General features: G+C 42.3%; 1 protein-coding gene and 1 long non-coding RNA gene across 9 annotated transcripts in view; one reads left to right on the plus strand and one right to left on the minus strand.

The window, feature by feature from the left end:
* The window catches only part of INO80D (INO80 complex subunit D), a 38,943-nt gene extending 24,739 nt beyond the window's left edge, over positions 1–14,204 (minus strand). For 2 of the 8 annotated variants that reach the window (XM_068948033.1, XM_009674758.2), the window contains exons 1-4: positions 14,050–14,204; positions 12,872–12,959; positions 4,947–5,042; positions 4,604–4,850 (exon numbers count right to left, since the gene is read on the minus strand). In XM_068948033.1, the coding sequence (XP_068804134.1) occupies positions 4,604–4,821 (218 nt within the window). In that variant the 5' untranslated portion in view covers positions 4,822–4,850; positions 4,947–5,042; positions 12,872–12,959; positions 14,050–14,204. Of the gene's footprint in view, positions 1–4,603; positions 4,851–4,946; positions 5,043–12,407; positions 12,582–12,871; positions 12,960–13,795; positions 13,928–14,049 lie in introns of those variants that run through there. The other 6 variants (XM_068948032.1, XM_068948034.1, XM_068948036.1 and 3 more) reach the window with 6 other exon arrangements.
* Positions 14,091–19,365, plus strand: LOC104143997 (uncharacterized). The gene is made up of 3 exons (XR_694018.2): positions 14,091–14,452; positions 15,011–15,041; positions 15,616–19,365. It is a non-coding gene; the product is annotated as an uncharacterized lncRNA (long non-coding RNA).
* The last annotated feature ends 1,998 nt before the right edge of the window (positions 19,366–21,363 follow it).

Raw genomic sequence — 21,363 nt, forward strand, 5'->3', positions numbered from 1 at the left:
GCAGAGAGAGTGATGTCTACACCAAGCAGCAGAGAAACATTTCTAGGGTAAGTTAAGGATATAGCCGTGAAGGTATTCTCTAACATCTAATCAGTATGAATCTGAGAAAAGTGAGTTGCGTTGAACAAATGTGAATACAAGCTAAAACAAAGTTATTCCTGGTCTTCACAGAGACAAACCAGCAACGAAGCCCAAACCTAACCCCTCAAATAACGAGAAAGCTTAACACTTCAGTTTAGTGAGCTTCAACTTCATGTTTGCACCCATGAAGGGAGCAATGCGTGAACTACTTCTAAAAGGTCCACAAAGGGTAAAAAAAAAAAGAAAATGCAAATTCATATATGAAATTTAGCAATCTCCATATATGTAGTTTCTTGAGGGATCCACATCCTCAGGGACTCACAAATCAAAAGAAGGCTAAAAAAGTACTGCTACATATTATTGTCTAAATACAACTACCATAATGAAGAAATTAAGTAATGAATAAATCTCAGTGAGGCAAGATGAATGCCAGCAATGTGTGAAGTTTTTACTGGAACACACACAGAGCTGATATGTCATAAAATTCATATTGAGAGATGCACTTTTAAAAATTAAATGCTACAACTGAGGGCTCAATAAAGTTTCCATTAAAGTCAATAGCACTAGTTGCATAATTAAAATTAAGCACATTCTTAATATTGTGCTTCAACAAGACTGAGATCAGTTCGAACAGCACTTTTAGTATGACAGAAAAAAAGAAAACAAACAGACGAGACTTAAACCCAATCAAAACGTTTCTTTCTTTCCTTATTCCAATAAAAAAGCTTTGCTCAATTTCAATGCTTCCCTAATGCTATCTGCACGTTAAATATTGTCTCTCTGTGCTTGTGCAGGAGCCAGGAGGTAAAGGCAAGATGAATAAACCTATGAAAAGGTAATTAGCTTGTAAACAATCTCTCAGTTTTAGGGTACTAAGGGTTTTGGTCGTTTGATGCTCTGGCATTTTTATATGGCTGAGCAAAGCTTTGCCTCTTAAAACCGACAATAACACAACACTGAAAGCTAACAATATCTTACACGGGCAACACCTCTGGACACAAGCCCATGGACGTCAGGCTACGACACAATGCAAATGCAGATCATTTGCACTCGCGCTCCCCAGTACGCTGGAGGAACCTATGCTTTAAGCTCCGAGTATCAACTCCCTGCTTGCCAGCATAGAGGAGACTGATGCACCCTGGCCACTGGACTAAAAGGGGCAAGAAGAAACGGGGAAGGGCACTTAAGCCTTCTCTGGGTGGCTCCACATACAGTCAACTCAGGCTAGGCATAATTTATTAGCGCCAATTCAACCTCGGCCTTGCCAGACTCTAGCTGGTCCCACGCAGCGCCAGTCAGGCACCGGGGCACTGCGTCTCCCAGCCCTTTAGGTTCCACATTGGCTTTTCAGTTGGCCCTGGCCCAAACTGGCTCCGACTTTATGCAGTGCTGCAGATCCTGGTGCAGATATGAACTGGCTCTGCTGGAACCAGCCTATATCCAGCTGAGCTGAGGCAATAAACTCTTTGGATTGCAGGTAATGGTAGGGAAGCCATTTGTAGTTTATGCTCCATAAAAGACAGATTAAACAGCTTCTAGACTGGAATAGCACCTGGAAGTAGCCCAGTCCCTTTCACATGGCTCTGAGCATGAAACCTGTTAGGTCGAAGCTGGCCCTGCACAGAGCCAAATGGGAATTACGCTCTGCTGCGACAAGTTATTCTCACTGTGAGTTAATCTCACACTGAGCATCTAATACAGTTTTTCCCCCTCTTCCTTACTCAGTGCCAAAGGCACTTATTCTGGTGCAGGTGAGATCAAATGCAGTCAACACATACGGCAAGAGGGGTGGGCTGATCTCCATTAAAACTACCATAACATGAAGCACACAAAAGCTGATGGGCCCCCAAAGCTTCAGCTGGACAATTTGCCACATCTCAGCCAGGGCAAGAATCGACAGGGTGAGGTTTTCCACCTACATCTGCGCTCTGCTTCATAGCGCAGCCAAGGCTAGTACTGACGCTTGTTTAAAGGAAGATCTAATTAAACTGGAGAGTATCCTGCATATCAACAAAGGATTTGCAAACTGTCTTAAAAGAAGAGAATTAGAGGTTAAGTGTTTAATCTAGGCCAATTATAATAACAATATCATTAAAAATTTAATTGAACTTCATTATCTATTTGTATATTTGGACAAGAAGGAACGAGAAGACGTATTCAAGAGGAAACACAGATATATATAACACATGTCTGTATCCAGTATATATTCTTTAAAAAACAGAATAGAGAACAGAGAAGCTACACTTCAGATAAGGTAATGAAGCCACATGCTATTAATAGATTTAATTTGAAGATTGTTAATGGTTAATAAGAAATTTAATAACATAACAGCGTATTAACCAGTTTTGTGGCTGATAGCACCCCATCACTGGTATGGGGTCAAGGGATAGTTTTTTTTAATTATCTATGGACAGATTATGAGGCTTTTGGCAGATAATGCATATATCCTGTTAAGACATTTTATTCTTTATAATCTTAACAAGTATTTCGGATGATAGCTGTCAGAGAGCCATACAGCCTGCTTCTGATCATATACCGTTACATGTCTAAAACTGTAGCAAAATGACCATCTGATGGTAATTTTATACACAGAGAATTGAAAGCTACAAGTGAAGAACTGAGACATAGCAAACATCTTTGTATTGAACCGAGTGTGAAAAAAAGTCTCCTAAGAAACAGATACAGGCTTGCCTGCCAAAAAAAAAAAAAAAAAAACTGTTTAGAGCAGGCACAGGGCTTATCACTAGCATTCATTAAATGTTATTGTTAAAATTAAGCTCTATCCTGAGAAACAGACTTTTAAAATATTCTTTCAACCTATCACATCCTCTCATTTGAAATTAAAAGTTTATTCTCTCCTTCAGACACCTGCTGTCCTCTTCAAGTACTGTAATGTGACACCCGACATGCAGTTGAATTATTCTAATATAACATACACCAGATGTCATGGCCACACTTCAGTATATTCATTTTGATTTTTTCTCAAGTTAAAGTGTGAACTCAATTCAAGGTGTAAAGAAAAATATCAAATTCCATGGGAACATACGAGAGCTAAGAAACGTCATTAAGTCTTATTATTTCTATTAAGTATGACCACTGCATAAACAGCAACTCTGGCTCAGTCAGCTCTTGCATCTGAAATTACAGCATATCATTCGCTCTAACAATTTCTATGATCATTTTTTGCTAGCTTATTTCCAAACAGCCTCAACCGTACAGTAGCAAAGAAACAATCACTGGCTGTCAAATTACAGCTTCAAGTTATTCATCTTGTGCCATTTGAGCATTTGCCCTACAGCTTTTGACAAACATTCATGTTTTTTTCCTCACTTCATCAGTCTCCTCAACTGAAATGGCAGGTGAAGTGCAAGTTAATTTAGAGCACAGTCCAACTGTTGTTTCAGACAAGAGAGGGAGCTGTGAGTCGAGGAGGAAGTTATATGTAGGGCACAGTGGGAACACTGCTAATAATGCAAAAGGTTAGTGAACGGCAGCTAATAATGTGAAAGGTCAGTGAATAGTGGTTTGATTCTTTTTTGGCATGCTTTGTTTATATTTTAGGTCGGAAAAAAGTTACGGTTTGTAACAGAACAAGCCTCAGATAGTTAACAAATACATTAATCAAATGCCGGATTACTGACAAAACCCGTAGCGGTGACCCTGAAAAATTAAAGTCATATATACCTGGCAGCCAAGACTAGTCAAATTCTGCTATTTCACTCCAAGCAACATCAACGCAACTGCTGTTCAAAAAGCCTTAAAGAGCAAGGAAGAACGGCCTTGCGGTTACGGCATGGGCTGCAATTCAGGAAATCTGGTTTGAATTCCCAGTTCTCCAAAGGCTTCAAGTACAATCTCTTGCGAGCCATTTAATAACCCAGGCACCTCAGGCATCTTCATTTGGGCAGGGATGGGGAGAGGAAGGGAGGCAATAAAGAAGAAAGGCAGGCAACAGCACTATCCTAGCTGGCCAGTCTCTCATCAAGTAACATTTATTTTATTCCAGTAATCCAACACCACAGATCACTACCAAACCAAGTAAAAAACATTGAACTGTAACTCCAGCTTCATCCCTGTGTGTCATCACTCCCTAAGCCCAGGGGGTATGCATTTCCAGTTGTCTCTCCTGCAAAAGTAGATGGAAGTGTGCTTTTGGCAGAGCTGGCCAAACAAGCAGGCACTTTGCAGTGTGTGTACTATGAGTGACAGAGCAAATTAATCAGAACAGTAGGTCCAGAGCAGCAGGTTTGATCCACAGCTTACAGTGAATTTGAGAAAAGCAATGACCTCTTGAAAACTTCCTTGAGAATAAGTGACTGCCCCCTTTCTGTGTACTTGATTCCCCACAGAAAACAAAATACAATTTATTGGTCTTAAAATGAAACCCTCAAAGAAACATCCTGGAAATCAATCTTCTCAGGCCCGCTCCTCCCTCACCCTGAAGCCGGGCGGTATCTTAAAAGAAAAACCATGCCTGCGTCCCAGCTACTTCCCACTTTGCAGAGGGGCGACCACAACTCACCTACGGTCCTCAGATTTGGGGATGGGGTTGGTGCAGCGTTGGCTGTTATACTTGGCCACATATTCACATTGCTTGAAGGGGGCAGTCTTGTCCTCCAGAACGTGTCTGATACAGAAGGCGTAGCCGTTAAGTCGCCTCTGCTTGCACAGTTTGGGGCTATATGAGCACAAGGGCTTATTGTCAACCTCAGAGAAGTGTATGTGTTTGCCTTCATACATCACGTGACTCTATTCCTTGTGAACATCAGCTGAAAGAACCAAAATATTACGATAAATCACATAAGGGGAAAAAAAAAATGCATGTATGTTTCATTGTGGTGGGAAAGAAGGACCCAAAACAATACCTGATTTTAAATCTTCTGTACCATATCAATGCTAAGAGAGAGCCCCAAGGACACCAGTATCCTGGAATGATGATGAATCAAGATGAAGCAGATTGTCTAAGGAAAACATCAAAAAGGTCAAAGTCAGTCAAGACAAAACAGAGAGGACCATACCGCTTAATACGTAAGTGGCAAGATGCGGCCGCTTAACCTGTGGTTCAGCTAGCACCCAACGAGCCAGATCCTCTAACGCAACACAACAGTTTTAAACCAGCAGTCCCAGATCTTTGAAAACTGAAAGGAAAAGTTGGCCGGGGGGGGGGGGTGGAATATTGTCACCAGGCTTAAACCTGTTAAACTAAATTCCACCCATCTACTGGAAAATCATCAGGAGCTACACGTGGAAAAAAGGTTAAGCAGCAAATTAGACCACTTGCTTTCAGTCAGGCTGAATGCTGATGTACCATTAACCCATCTTATTGCAGGGACGTTTTAAATGACTATCCTTGCTCTGCAAAATTTTATTTTTATCAGGCAGTGCAGGTAAGCTTTTCTTTAGCTGTCTTTACCGCATCTAGTGAACAGTTTCCAGAGCTTGTAGTTGCTCACAACTTTTGCAGGCATCAATGAGCAGGCCTTCCCAAGGTCTGCATGATTCTTTAGAGTCTTCCCAATCTTATTGTACTTATTTTAGGTAAATTCTGGCATTACTAATGCCAGAGGCAGTACTCCCATTGACCCCAGGAGGGCGGAAATGTCATTTCTGCAAAAGGTTTTGGTTTTTGTTTTGTTTTTTAATAAAACAGACTCCTATAGTGCAACAAAATAACAAACCCGTGAAATCAGAAGCTGCTTCTTGGTTTCCCACCACTATGGAGCCTCTAGCAAGCATTTCCTTCTTTACCAAAGCAGCTTCCAGTAAAATTTAACAGTACACATACTCTGCAGCTACTCTGCTACACCCAACCCAGCCTGCAAAAGGCGGCTGTTATTCAGAAAGACCATTCTGAATTACTAGAACAAACTCTTTTCAGCATGGTGTATTTAGTACTCACTCAGTTTCACGGGTGTTATATTTCGTATGTGTTATACAGCATGCAAAGGAGTGTACGTAGAGGTGATAGTCAGAAAATAAGTAATAAATTAGAGGCATGTGACAAAGGTACCTACTACCAACTCATCCATTTATTTCCTCCTGAAGGCCCAAAATGGCAAGAAAAAAATTGCAAGGAGGGAGCCCACAGACTTCACAGGCACAATACTGTTTCCTCTTGTGAAGAAAGAAAACCTTCAATACCACTGTATAAAAGCGCCTTGAGAAAAAGACAAGCACTGCAACATTTGGGGATCTAGAAAAGCTACTTTAAGTCACAAGGGCAAAACAAAATGCCCTATCATGCATTTCTCAGCAAACGGCACAAACCAGGCACTTTCCTTAACTTATATCTAGCTGCACAAGCAGAAGGACAGAAGACAGTACTAGAAATTTAAAAATAACCTTAAGAATTATTGAAATAATTTTATATGTACATCTGCAGCATACGCAGCATACAGAATGGGTGTATTCACTACAAAATGTTACTGACTTAAATACGAGTGACCTAACTAATCATTTGACAATAGCGAGGATCATTTCATGTTTCCTCTTTATGCACATAGTTCCCTTTCCATGCACAAACACAAGTACCCGCTCGGGACAGGCGCCTAGCACTTAATTTATGCCAGATAGCTAAAGCATAAGCACAGACCATCTACCCCAGTTCCAACCACTTTTCTCAATTTCTCTCAACGCATGGAAGAGCATATACTATATACATTTGAAGCTATACCCATCACAATGCTTTAGTCCTAACACAAAAAAAATTCATTGTTTTGTTGGCTGTGCCCTCCCTTCAAAAATATGGCATGGAAACAGGGAACTATCATCACTTTTTTAGTGTAGCGAGAACCAAACAATCCTTTCAGACGCCTTTGTTAAGGCAGACACTGACGTGCACTTCAATATTATCCAGCAATCATGTGAAGGAAAAAAAGAAATCCCATGGTGATGTGCCCAATATACTGGAAGGTTGTGACCTGGGTTTGGGTCCCATATGTTGGAGAGAGAGCCCCCTCCATTACTATGGTAGCAGAAATAATCAAATGCACCTTAACTAATTGCATCTCATACACAGAATGAGGTTAACAGAAAGTCCTTTGCCCTGGGATTTGTTTCTCTCAGCAGTTAACTGAAGCTTGTACTTAGGGACATACTGGACAAAATGAAAAACTTGAAAGAACAGGGGAATCTTGCAGAGGTGGGATGACCTGGGTGCTGCTCAATATTTCTTTCTATGTACCATCTTCTTTTAAGCTACTACTACTATGCTTTGTAGAGTCCTCTTACTGATCAGTGACCTTCTCCTCTTTTGCACAACCCAGCAACATTTCTTTTTCTTCAGGTTATCAAGCAACAAGCCAAAGAAAGAGAGTTCTTCAGAACTCTTCCAAAGTAAACAGCAAGAAATACACCGCGATAACTACTCTGCCCTTCCCAGCCACTGCAATCTCAGGTTTATTCTTGTGCCCCCAGTCTTATTTTTGGATTTAACTTGTAATTTTAAGTCTTATTTTTGTGTTTAACTTGACAGCGTCAAGGCCGGCACAGCATTTCCCTTGTCGTCTTTCCGAAAGATATGGGGCACAAGCAGCATGCTATGTGAAATATTTAAGCACAAATACTGACAACATTCCTCAAGGAAGCCAATGAGCTTGAACATGATTTTTTTGAGTCTACATACACACTAAGAGAAGCTCATATAATGTAATCATGTTAAAAATCTTGATAGGAATTGATCAGTGCAACTACAGAGTGATGAACAAAAAGAAAGGCAACCAACCCAGCTGCCAGTCTTATACTAAAAAAAAAAAAAAAAAAAAAAACTGCAGCAAATCTCTCAATCTTGCAATTAAATCTTTACTGATAGACTCCTGCATCGAGCCCCTGAAAGGCAGTGGCACTGTATGGATATACTCCAGGATCAGGCACTAAAGTTGTACTGAATCTAAAAAGAGCCTTTTCTTTTTACTTCCATAGCATATATACATTACAAGGACTTTTTAATCTGTTGATTCTGATTTAACCTGAACTAGTATTGTAATCCAAACAAAATACACAGGCATTCTTACCAGAGCTTTTTGCTACTATATAAGAAGCAGCACAGCACTAGACTAGGCACATGCCACTTATCTGAAAAGAACTGAAGTCACAGTTAGCTAAATAGTGGGTGGGGGAGAAATTATTTTTGTCCCACAGGATTCAGTAAGAGATGACGGAAACATGGACTTCCCCTGGAAAAAAAAGAAAAAAAAAAAACACGAACGTTTAAGCAGCTGTACTTTGCTGCAAAAATATCAGGGTACAAAACCCTCTGGAAGTTGTTTCAGGGCTGGCAATTATACTCCACACTGAAGCTGTAGAAAGATTCAACACAAACAGTTGCATATGCTCAAACTGGCTTTAGCTACAACCCATGAATGAGGAGCCAGAAGCTGCGTCTTAAGGATCCTGCACATTTCTTAAACAACTGCTTCTAAATAAAAGATTTTGAGATAGTCAGAAGCAACAGGGCGAAGAGCAGAAGAGAGCCCAGAAATCTGTGCTGTAGCCAACTGATGTAGGAAATGACTGAGCTTTACAAAATCATAAAGGTAGGGGATAAGGGAAACACAGAAACGTCACGTATCAAATCATACACCTCTAGAAACAGAGGTGCTCGATGAAGCTAGTAAGAGATTGATTTAAAACATATTAAAAAAAATTACTTTTTTTTTTATTTTAAAAACAGATTAGCCAGTGAACTTCTGGAACTTGGTGCCACAGAAGGTTGTGGCAGCAGATAGTACCATCAGGTTCAAAAAAAGAGACAATGGGGACATAAGCAGACACTAAAAGAAGCGGGCGGTGATGCACCTGCTAGAATGCCTAATTTAACAAAAACGGATGCTGAAAGAGCTGAGAACACGAAGAAGTGCCCAGGCTTTTGTATTCTCCTTCAATAGCATCGCTTATTCCCCCTGCCCAAGACAGGGCACTAGGCTGGACAGACCACTGATCTGACCCAGCATTTCCTGTGTTCCTATGAGGTCAGCACTAACATTTGAAATTTGGGAACACATTCCTATCTCCCCTTCTCCCATTTTCACTCCTGAAACCATGACTGGAACAAGACCTCCTTCCTCTGCTAAAAATCCCATCTGGGCATGTGAAGAGCAGCAAACTTAGCACCCTAGCGAGGCCGCATAGCAAAGACGGGCAGGACAGAGAAGCAAAGCCGCTCTTCATGACATAATCACTTAGGGCAGCATTACTTGTCCTGCAGACTGTGGCCACTGGTGGTCCATGACACAACAGAAGGCAGCTTGCAAAACGATGGTAAAAAGAGAAAGAAAACACTTAAATGCACACACCTGCGCAGCTGTCAGCGCCTGCTGTCAGGCATAGGAAGAGGCCAGCTCCCAACTGCTTTTAGTACCCGCAAGCAGGCATAATCAGTTCCCTTGCAGTGCACGTCAACTCCAAGACAACAAAGCTGTACCTCTGCACTCTGTGCGCTCCCTCCCAAAATAGTTAAGCAGTCCTTCAGAAAGGTTGAGGAACGTTGCTGCAGCAAACGTTATGGGGAAATCTTTGCTAGGTCATACTGAGAGTTGTCAGTGTCGTATCACGCAGAAATTTGGTACCTGATCTCTTCTGTAGTCTACAGAGAAGTTAATGGCCTAGTCGCGATCAGAAAGCCCAAAGCATTGTAGACCAAAAAAAATAAAATAAAATAAAAATCAATCAGCAATTCTGAGAAAACACTGTGCTGAAAATATTTTAAACCACGTGGATTAGACACATTTAAAAATGTATGCTTGGCGTTTGACATTCACTGCAAGCAAGACCCTTTTGGGCAACGGAATCCCCAGACGCCTTGTAAACTGCATTGCAATTATCTGTCAGTGGTTAAAAGACGTACAATTAAGAGGACTGAGCGTACAGGTTCACACATCGCATCCAAACACAAGCCACCACTAAAGAGGTCTTAACTGTGCTGTTTTGTATTTTCTAATATTAGCACAGACTTGATGTTATATTGCTTGGTGTGTTCCTGGCAACTCACAGACAAGGTATAATCATCTACACGTTTCCAAAAAACACCAGCTTGGGGATAGAAGGGGAACAGGGATCTCTAAGAACCTCAGCTTATCCACAAACTCAAATAGCTTAAACAGCAGTTTTGTTGACTCCTCTATTTGACCAGGAGAGAAAAATTCCCCGCGTTCGCGTTGCCTGGCCCTTCTGCTGGGACTAACAAACATTAAATACATAGATTTTAAGATGTTTGGACAACATGGAGTTTAATCCACTCAGAGCTGGACAGGGACCATGAAAATCATTGCAAAAGATACATTTCAAGCCACCTTACAGTAATAACCTTCAGTCAGTATTGGTACAAACCATATTACAGAGAAAGCAAAAACGCTCCATTTCTATCTATTTCATACTTTGAGACTTTAGGCAACTAGTCCCTCTCCGGAAAGTGTTCTGTTCCATCAAGAGTAGCTACACCGCATCTAATTGTGGTCGACATCAACACCACAGAGTTGGAGCTTCTGTCTCTGCTCTGTGATCTAATCATAAGTTGGGCTTATTTCTGGTCATTCAGCAGCTCAGCTCTCTGCTATGCTCAGCTAACCAAACCAGGCCTGCTTTAATTCTGGAAACAAAACAGAACCATTTTATTAGTAAAACCATCCAATTTGAGAGAGAAAACACTATGAGGCCACCAAAGTCAACTACAAGAGTTATTGTTGGGGACAACTTTACCAACAAGAGCACAGCCCTCACCCAGGGGGAACTCCGAAGAGCCCTGCACAAGCCAAGGCACCGCACACATGCTGAAGTACCCAGACAGAAGATCTGCCGCAGGATGAAGGCACTCAATGATACGTAAGGGCTAACCATTTTTAATTACTATCTGGAATCATATTTTTGGACTACTATATTCACATGTTAAAATCTACCTAGGAAAACAGAAGCAGCAACATTGTCCTCATTCTGCCTTTTAAAAAAGCTTATTACTTCAACTCTGCAAAAAAGGCAGCATCTACTGAATAAGGATGTGCAATATATCAAGAGAAAAACAATAATACCTTTTAGGCAATACTGACAATACAAATTATGCTTCAGAATACAATGCAATAAATATAAAATTAAAATTAAGCGTTATTCCTAATAATAGTGACATATAGACTTGCAACAAGCTTCAATCTGCAGGAAAAAAAACATAACTGTGGGGGGGGGGGGGGGGGGGGGACGGACAACTTTTTGTTCCAAAACTGAACAATTTCTTCTTTTTGTTTTCCTACATAAAATGAATTTAAGCTGGAATTTTAATTTCAGCTAATTCACTCATCTGGTAAACTGCGCCTTAAGGAAGGACAACGATAGCCCCAAGTCTAAAAAGCAATAACCATTTAAGATGCTAGGAATTTTTAAAACTTCAAAGGATTTTTAAAGGGAGAAGATGTTGAGTAGGAAAGTTCGTAACTGAAAACTGTAGCTGAGAGCACACTGCCTTAGATTTCAGTAAGATCATTTCCTGAACATGGCTATTCATGAGTTAAGGTTCAAGACTGGTTCTGTATTTTTAGAAATTTTTGGAACAAAGATTTCTCTATTTGAACTCAAGTTGTAAGGCCCCAATCCTGCAACTGCATCCACATAGGCAGATTCTCATGCCTGCATAGAACCACACTTATTTCTATATATATATCTCTCTATATATATATGTCTATCTCTCCCTATATAAGCAAGCCCAGGTTTTGCCAGGGCAAACGGGGCTGCAGGAAAAGGCCTTCAGAAGCAGCAATAAATGAAGATTTAGGCCACTGCAACATCACAGAAATGCACTTTAAAATATTATCTCAAAATATCAAAACCATGACCCAGGGAGAAAGCGGAGGCTAAGCACACCACAGTATACTTTGCATCTGTACTTGAATGAAAAGAACTACAAGTCTGTCTTTTATTTATGCAAATAACAGCTAACCTGCATTTGCACACGAGCTTAAACAAAATACCTTAGCCTTAGTCCCAGTGCTGCAAAGACACACAACCTTATTTTCACACAACGCGGGAATATCATTCATGCTTCAGTGAGAATACTCAGTAAATGAATAAGGCAATAGAGTTCCTCACAGAGCAGCCTTTTAGCAGTTTTAAGCTACCCCAGTTTCAATATGGTATTACAATAAATTTATACTTTTCTGAGGATTTATCATCCTGCGAGAGCACGGCACATGCAACTCCAGAGGACCAGGCCCTACATATAACGAGTTCATTTGTCGTAAAAATATGGAAACATCGGAACAACTCCTACTAAAATTCTGGATTGCTTTCTGCAGATAATTTAGTTTTATGATTAATAAAACTTGTTTTATAGATGTATGTATTACCAACAAACCACACACAAGCCCGAAGATGGCTGCGAAAGCGTCGCTACGAGAGCTTCACACAGAGCACCAGCGCTATCGCTTATCGATCAGCAGTGACACCTGGTCAGTGAGCGCTCATGACGAAACACCGCTGCGGCCGGCACGACAGCGCTGCCAGGACAAGCGGACGCTCAGCTACGAGGGAATAGGGCATTGCCCTACGTTAGTCTTTTTTTTTTTTTTAAAAAGTATAGCAATTCCCAAAGATTGTCAACAGCCTTAAAACAAACCTTCATCACGTGTTGTTAAGTAACCAAGTTAGAACTAACTATGGATCCCCGTATTTTAATCGCACGGGGGAACGCGCGCGCGGCTCTGAGCTACGCGCTTCCAAAATTTCTGTGCGGTTGCTCGCGTGCAGCAGTCGGCCTTTTAAGCCAAACGGCATTGTACAGAGCAGGGGCACCACACTACGCATCTCTAACCTCAGCAAGCAGAGCTGCTCCACCTGCGCTGGGCGAAGCGCGTTGCTTGGTTTTCCAGCGAGCTCGCAACTACCAGACGTTTCTTTTGCTAAGGGGAAAAAAAAAAAAAAAAAAAAAAGAAGAAAAGGGGTGGGGGGGTGAGGGAAAGGATCCTTTTATTTTCAGCTGGGTGTAAGAGCACCGCAGAGACGGTCCCCTGCCCCAGGGCCGCCCCGACACCCCGCGGGGTCCCGGCCGCGGGCCGGACCCGCGCGTGCGTGCGTGGGGCGAGGCCGTACGCCGGGGTGGGCGCCCACCTTCGAGGGCGCCCCGGGTTTTGGGGGGGCGCCCGCTGCCAGCCGGGCAACGCGGGCCTCGCGCCAGGCCCCCGGCACGCGGCGGGGCGCGAAGCTGCCGCCGCCGCCACCACCATCACCACCGCCCGGGGCCGTGTGTGCGTGTGGGGGGGGGGGTCTGCCGCCGCCCGCACCCCCCTTTTGGGGGGCGGCCCCCCCCTCCTCCCGCCTTGTTTAAACGGGGGGGGCACTCCGTCCCCCCCCCCACCACCAAAAAGAAAAAACCCTCAAAAAAAAAAATAAATAAAAAGTTGCGAGGAGGACGAGACGGCGGCGGTGAGGGGAGCGGGGGGGGGGGGGGGCAGCGCACCCGAAAAACGCCGCCGCCAAACTTGGCAGGCGGCGGCCGGCGCGGCCCGGCCCCCCCGCCGCCCGGCGGAGCCATGTCGGCCCCGCGTCCCCCCGCCGCCGCCGCCGCCTCCCCCTCCCGCCGGCCGCTCCGCGGGGCGCGCAGCGGGGCCCCGGCCCGACCCGGCCCGGCCCGGCCGGCAGCGGCGCGGTTAGGCCGCGCGGCGCTGCGGCCTAGCTCCCCCCCCGCCCCAACACACCCCCCCCTCCTCCGCCCCCCTTCTCGCCCGCCGCCCTTCACCTCGCGGGCCAAAGGCGCCGCCGCGACCCTGCCGCTCTGAGGGGGGCTCCGGCCTCCCCCCCTTTCCGGCCCGCTCCGGGGCTCCTTGCGGCGCCCGCCGGGCTGAAAACGCCGCCGGCGCCCCGCACCTCCCCCCCCCCGCCGCGGCCTGCGCCGCCCCGGCCTCGCGTAGGCCGCCCGGCCGCCCGCCCCCCACCCCCCGCGCCGCCTGCCGCGCTACGCGAGCCCGGGGATGCAGGCCGGGCCTGGCTTACCTTTCCAGCTGCTTTTTTTTTCCTCCTCTCTCCGCTCTCCCCCCTTTCCCTCTGTTGGGCTGACAGATCGGAGTTTCCTCCCCAGCAGAGGGACCGGGAATGGGCTCGGGCTCTGCGCTGAGGAGCGGCTGCCCCCCTGGCTCTGAGGAGATCCCGCTTTTCGTGGGGAGGAAGCTTTTGGGGGGCTCTTTATTATTTTAAAACTACAAAGTGCTCGGAGGGTAGGTGATTATTAAAGGGGAATCCCTGAATATATTCTCCAGCGAGGAAGGCAGGGCTGCCGGGGCTGCTGGAGAAGAGAGCCAGCAGCCTCCTACAGCACCACTACAGGCACCGCGAGGACATAACATCAGAGAGCGGCTCCTCTGCCCTCCAAAACAACAACTTTCCTACCATCTTGGAGGTAGTAGAGAGGGAGAGAGAGCGGGAGGGAGGCGGGGGGGAAAAAAAAGTACAGAAGGTTTTCATAAAGTGTCAGTTCGGGGGAGGGAGCCCAGCGGCCAAAACCTGGCTTTGGTTTGGGTTTTTTTTTTTTCCTTTCTTTCTTTCTTTCTTTTCTTTTTTTTTAGCGTTGTTGTAAGTTTTTATTTTAAATAAAAATAAAATGCAGAACTGTGTGGCTGAAGAAATAATTTTCTTTATAACCAGTTGAGATCGTCTTTCTGAAAAAAAAAAAAATTAAAGGAGGTATGGTCAAAAATATATTTTTGGTAACTTTGCTTTCCGTAAAAATTTTTAAAAAATCTTCTTTTTTCCCTGTATCTTATAAAATACAAAGTTGATAACTGTTTGGGTTTTTTTTTTTTTGGTCTTTGGGTGATGGTTCTAAAAATGAATGTGAATGTGTGAAAGTTGCTGTAACTTTTTCTTTCTGGTGCTCTTCTGAGTAGAACAGCTGAGACCGAAGAGGGGTAGTTTGGCAGAACTGTCACATCGTTATGTTCTCTGTCTCTCTCTCCAGGCAGCGTAAATAAAACCGACTGAATGTACAGGTAGGGCCAAAACAACTATTTTATTCTTATTTTTATTTTATTTTTATTTTTTTCCTGGAGTGTAGGGAGGCCACGTAGAGAAGCCATGGGGGATTTAATGCAAGTGAGTGGAACCTGTGAGATATATATATATATGTGTGTGTGTGTATATATATTTAATATATATTTATATATATACCTGAAAAATTATGCTAGTCTGTCAAAAATTTACCATTGTCTGCCCTTCAGGATGGGATGCAAAAAATAAAGCTTATAGCAAGAAATTTGGAGGCAGTAGTTGAGTTTGTTGGGGTTCTTTTTAATATTTTCAAAGCATTTTGCAGCCTTTTAAAATGTGGTTTGAGTCTTTTAAAGTTATTGTTTTGATCTGGGGGCTTTGTTCCTGATCTTTATGAATACTCTGACTCCTGGCTTCTTTCTTACAGAGTTGAGAAATGTGATTAATTTATACTACAGTGTCGTGTAATATAGAATGGCTGTTGTGTTTTTCTTTCTTTGTAGATGTGTTTATTAGATTGCTTTGACAGCATTTCATACAGTTTTTACCATGTGAGATGCTACTGTGTATTTATAGGTGAAGACGCTGATCACTGAATTCAGCAGACCTTTGATAATGTTTTTGGCAGTGGGATTCTGCACACTCCTGTTCAGAGATGAACTGCTAAGATGCCTTTTTATTTGTCCTAAAGGAAGAGGAAATAATTAGGAAACTAATGAGCTATACATGCAAAAGTGTATTTAAGTATTTTTCCATAGTAAAAATTATTCGGGTGATACAGCTTATTGAACTGCAATCAGCTGAAGCAGTAGGAATGAAGCTAGTGAATTGTTTAATGTGTCATTGCCCCCGTCCCCCTCCTGTGACAAATCTGAAATATATGGAACCTTATCTCAGTTACTGTAATCCTTTACAATAAAAAAAAATAGTACTTTCTGATTCCTGATTTTAGATGCATTCCCTCTAGAAAACATACTGTATATGAGTTTCCCTAGCTAAGATAGTGAAAGACGTTTGTGTGTTTATAGTGAGTTTTTTATTTAGATAAATTAGTTTGAATTAAAACATAATTAAAAGCCAGTTGATGTTTGTGTCAAGCTGCCTATTTTTTCTTTCGGCTTGATTTTTTTTTTTTAATTATGTTTAGCCTAATTAGCATACTTTAATAATCTAGAGTGTTGCATTCTATGGAGTTGTTGTAAAGGAGGTGTTTTTCTGTCTCAGATTATTAATCTGTTAAATGCATTATTTTGCTCTGACATTGGAAAACCAAAAAAACAAGAATCAAATCAGTTGCTCCTGAATCTTATTTTAAACGTGTAGGTAGGAGGAATGGGACAGTTAGGGCACTTTTAAATCTTTCCAGTCGTTATTGTGTGCTTTGAGCCATGAAATACAATGATTCCTTCTGTAAGATGTTTAAACAACACATACTTTATATACGACAACTAGAACTCGCTACAGGAATGATAGTGATTACAAATGTTGGCCTTAATTGTGATGATGCTTTAAAAAAGAAAAAAAACTCCACAGTATTTTTATTAAACGATCTCCAGTACCAGTGGATTCAGAAGTTGAACCAGTCTAGCACAGGCTAATATTTCCCTTTCTTTTATTCTAAATAAATAAAGGACCAAATGTTTAGACCCCAGTTCTGCAAACGCTTGCAGGCCTATTTAACAATTCGGAAGTGTTTGAAGAATCGCTCAGTACTTTTTTAAATATAACTCCTACCAAGTCAGGAGGGTTTTGCTGGGGTACAGAATTCATGTTTCTGCACTAAGTGACTTCGTATATCTAGCATTATGTTAAACAAGAGAATTGGTATTTTTAACTGTAATCCAGTAGTTCAGTATTATTCAAATATAGTTCAGGTTAGTTCTTTCTTGCGCTATTAAGAGATCTTTTAGTGTTTTATAAAGGGAGGGATAACACGAACAGCTAGTCCACACTAGTGGTATTTCTGTGGTACTCTTGAGACTACCTGTCCACCACGCTCAGGGGCATCAGTACTTTCTAAACAGGACGCAGATGATACGGCATGTAAAAGACATGCTTTTCCAAGCGCTTCAGAACCTGCGTATGGAAGGAATATAAACCCTTTTCTGTGGCTCATGCACTTGATTTTGCAGATTTTTTTTGACTTTGATAGGATTACTTACAGCATAAACATGCATCATAGTTGCATTACCCGTTTTAGTGACATCTTGAGATCTGTTTGATGTGTGTTAATTGCAAAGCCAGAAGCCTGATGGTAAAGGAAAAAAGAAACATTTTGAATCTAGTTTGGAGTAGGAAAACTGAAAGGGGATATGTTTGAGCGGCCTGTACAAAAATAATGACCTTTTTTAAGGCGGACAAAATGATGAAGAAAAATTCACTAGTTTTTAGTTACATGGACTACTCTGTAGTCATTCAACAGAGGAAATGTAAATCTGTGCACTGAGAACAGGGGACTTTATTTTTAAAATGTTGTGTATTTACCTGAGAGGACTAAAAGGATTTGCTTTTCAATGTTCTACTAAAAATTGCCAATATTACTTCTGATGCTGAATTTTTTTGATCACAACGGAATGTTAACCGTAACACCCTACGGAGCAAATTCTGCTAGCTTCACTCATGCAGAATTAAAAAAGAAAAGAAAACCAGAAAGATGACTTTTATGGGCAAGACTCTCCTCTTAACCTGGAGGACGCATTGTTTTGATAGAGTAGAGCAGCACTCTGAAATTTTGTTGGGAAAACGAGTCAGAATCAATGACTCCTATACAAGAAAAGTGTGCAAGCCGAAAGCAAGAAACATCTCCTGTGCAAAATAAAGACTTGAATTCCGGAGGTTCCACTTCCCCATTAAGGAATAGATCTGCCTGCCTTTATTTTGTGGCCAAATCCCTGGACCAACTGCTCTGGCAACTAAGTGCATTGTACAGCTTAGCACAGCGGTCAAAGAAAATTAATATTCCCTAAATCACTAGTTTCTAGCTAAGGAGACATACTTTGCTGATGTGTCTTACTGGCATTAGTAGTGAGACACAGGGCAGTGACATAGAGAATAAGTGAATAAGCCTTGCTGGTCTGATATTAAAGTAAAGGAATAGCTGCTTTGAGTTGTATACCACTTATTCGAGGAAGAACAGAGGCTGCATCAAGAAATGAACTTTGACTCTTTCCTGAGGTCATAGGCACCTCAAGTGCAGATCTCGAGGACTTCTGGAGCGTAACTTAGGCTCCTTGCGCAGGTGGTGAAGTCTTGGGTTTTCAGCAAGTAGCGCTGCGATATCTCAGTGTCTTGTTATCGTTCCTTCAAAGACACATGCATGAGAGAAGGGTGCCAGTGTCTAACAATGCTTGTGAAAGTGATCAGCAATTTATTTAAAATAGAGGTGAATGTTGTGAAGGGGAAGAACCACCGTAAGTATGTAGTAGAAGTTCCTTAGAGATTTTTCATAACGTAGAGCCAAATTTGTATTTAAGATGTTGTCACTAAGGGTTTAAACACTGAAGCGCATGATGAATTAAAAAAATAAGAAGCCGACAGTCTTCTCCGTAATGTCTTGAGTGGCTGTCATCTGCGTTGTGCGTTTGTTTTTGTGGTAAGCTCCAGGGTCAGGCTAACTATTAAAGCTCAGCCTATTAGTATTATTGAGAAATGCCTATTCTTATTTTTCAACAGTTCTTTAACATGCAACTTTTTGTGTACTGTAGTGGTTGTCTCTGGCATGCCTGAACTCCAGGTATCCTATGTACTGTAGCAGTAGGTATTTGAGAGCCAGGGCTCTCTTTGCTATTTTCTCCAGACATCAGACAGTCCCTATAATAAACGCATGGTCCGTAGTCTGAGGATTTGTCTTCACTAGCAAATTCACCCAAGTTGCAATATAAACTCAGCTCCTTCATTCAGCTGCTAAGCCCCTTCGATCCCGTGGTTTTAATCTATTCCTTCAAGGCAGGTAGCACAACTGGAGGCGCAGGGCAGATGTTTCATAGACCTAAGTCATTTTGCATCACTTTAAATACAGTCATAAATACCATTAGAATGGCGCTTGACTTGTAGCAGAGAAGTCGTCTTCTGCAGCACTAACGTAGCTCTGTTGCAAGAACAGATACCGACCAAAGAACGTGAGCTGTAATACAGCTCCACAGTACTACTGCCAGGAGTGGGGTGAGTGTTGATTTTCCAGAGGCCTCTTGGAGACACAAAACTGTATTTTTATGCTTTGTAAAAATGTTTGCAATCTTTTTTAAAAGTTCTGTTTTATAAATAAATGAAAGTACATCACATACTAGCTGTATACAAAAAGTGTATTATCCAAAAAATATATGTATGTCTAGTATCTAGGGCACACACATTTTAAGTGGAAATTATCACAAGGCAGTTCACAGATTAAACAGCGGAGGGTTTTGCATTGACAGGAAGAAAACCGATCTCTCGCTACTGAAGCGATGCCCAGTAGACACAAAACTATTGGAAAGATTCATGAAAGAGGTTGCCTAGCTGTACCTAGTATCAGATGCTGGGAAGTTTGTGTGCAGCTGGATGCAGCCCTCAGTGTGTTGAGTCAGTGAGATACAGCCTGTGCGTGCGCGTGTTAGGCTGAGAAATGCCACCTCTCTGCCTCTCTTCTTGGTGGAGCTGGCTCTTCCTGCCAGCCTGCATGGGCCGGGCAGCTGGCTCGAGCTTACAGACCCCGCTTCCATGCAGCCTCTGCCGGGGCAGGCTTGGGGCTGCCCCAAAAAATGTCTGAGTAACCAAGATTGCGCATTTGGTGCCCCTGCATACTGTACAAAAAGCACAGGCACCGGCCATCCGGTATTACTGTCAAGAGGCTTATTTTCTTCATACGGTTGTTTTCTCCTTGCAGGAGCTTGACAAGTGACCTGGCAAGAATACCCTTTAATCCAGCGAAGTTCTGTATGTTGGATGACTGTATTGGCTGGTAATTTGAGCCCCTGCCTGGGCTTGGCTCCTTTAGCTCAGGCCCCAGTCCTTCCCTTGACTTCAGTGGCCTTGAGGTCTAAACTTGTGTAATATTACCAAAGTAACACAAAGTACAGATGACTGTCCTTGTTTTCCTCAGTCTTAGGGGCTTGTTGAAAGCTCACTGGAGCAATGGGAATTTTGCTGTTGATTTTAGTAGGAATAAGGTTGCATAACTATTTAACCAGTTAGGAGCAGATGTGTGCTAGCTATTGCATAATATAATTAACTGAGAGTGAACTGAATTGAAAATAGTCATTAACTGAGACTTTACTCATCTGTTCTTCATTAGCAGTGCATGTTTTAATCTGCATTAAATAAATGTATTGTCTTCATAAATCTCTGATAAGACAAAATAAGACTATTAATTGTGGGCAGGTTGTCCAGAGTACACGTTGGGTGTATGGAGACTTCTTTAAACAGGAAGATAAATGAATGGAATAAACTCTTAGCAGAATGTTCTAATAAAGTCCCCTTTTACTAGAAAACCCATTGTTAAATCAAAATACACTGCTATATTTTTATTTGACTATTTGTTTCTGTCTGTTGGTATTTCATTAACTGTAATTGTAGAGGTTAAGAAGCTACACCCTTTGTTACCTACCCATCCTTCTTTTTTGGTCTTAGTTCAGTAACTCTTTTACATTCCGGTTGCAGGGGGTCTTGGTCATCATTGCAAATTAGAAACCTGAAAATTCCCACGCTGGATCAAATCCATGATCTATTAGTCTTCTGACAGTGGGCAGTATAAGATGCTTCGAAGAACAGTGTAAAATACCTTGTGATGGATAATTCTGAAATAAACTGCATGTAGGACAGTATTTTTCAGAAATAATTGGAGTTTAGCAAACATCAAAGCATGAGGTTTAATTAGTTCGTAGGGTCATGACATACCAGTGCATTTTGAAAATTACTTGATATATACGAAGCTTTTTGCTTTTCTTTGTGTATTTTTTTTATGTGCCAATTTCACTTCTGAGCTGTTTCAAACACACAGGTGCACAGAAGGTGACAAGACAGAAATAAAATTTCCTTGAAATATGAGCTGAGCATTATTCAAAATTCAGTATTAGCATGAGAGTGATGTCTCTATCAGCTAGAATGTCTCATTACACACGGAGGCTAGACCAGGGAAAGGTCTCTAAATCTCAGTAGGTTTCTCAGCGTTAGGTACTCTAATAGAATGGATGCTTGCATGTAGCCAGAGGAAAGTACGTATTAGTAGTGTGTGTTTCGCATAGCTGGCTGTGCTGACTGCAGAGTCACTCATAAAGCATGCAAATCTCAAGGTTTGTATGCATGTCTCTTATGAAGCTATCGGTGACACTCCTCTGTTGTGCTCAGCTG

This window comes from Struthio camelus, chromosome 6 (assembly GCF_040807025.1).
Source record: "Struthio camelus isolate bStrCam1 chromosome 6, bStrCam1.hap1, whole genome shotgun sequence".
NCBI classification, from domain to species: domain Eukaryota; kingdom Metazoa; phylum Chordata; class Aves; order Struthioniformes; family Struthionidae; genus Struthio; species Struthio camelus.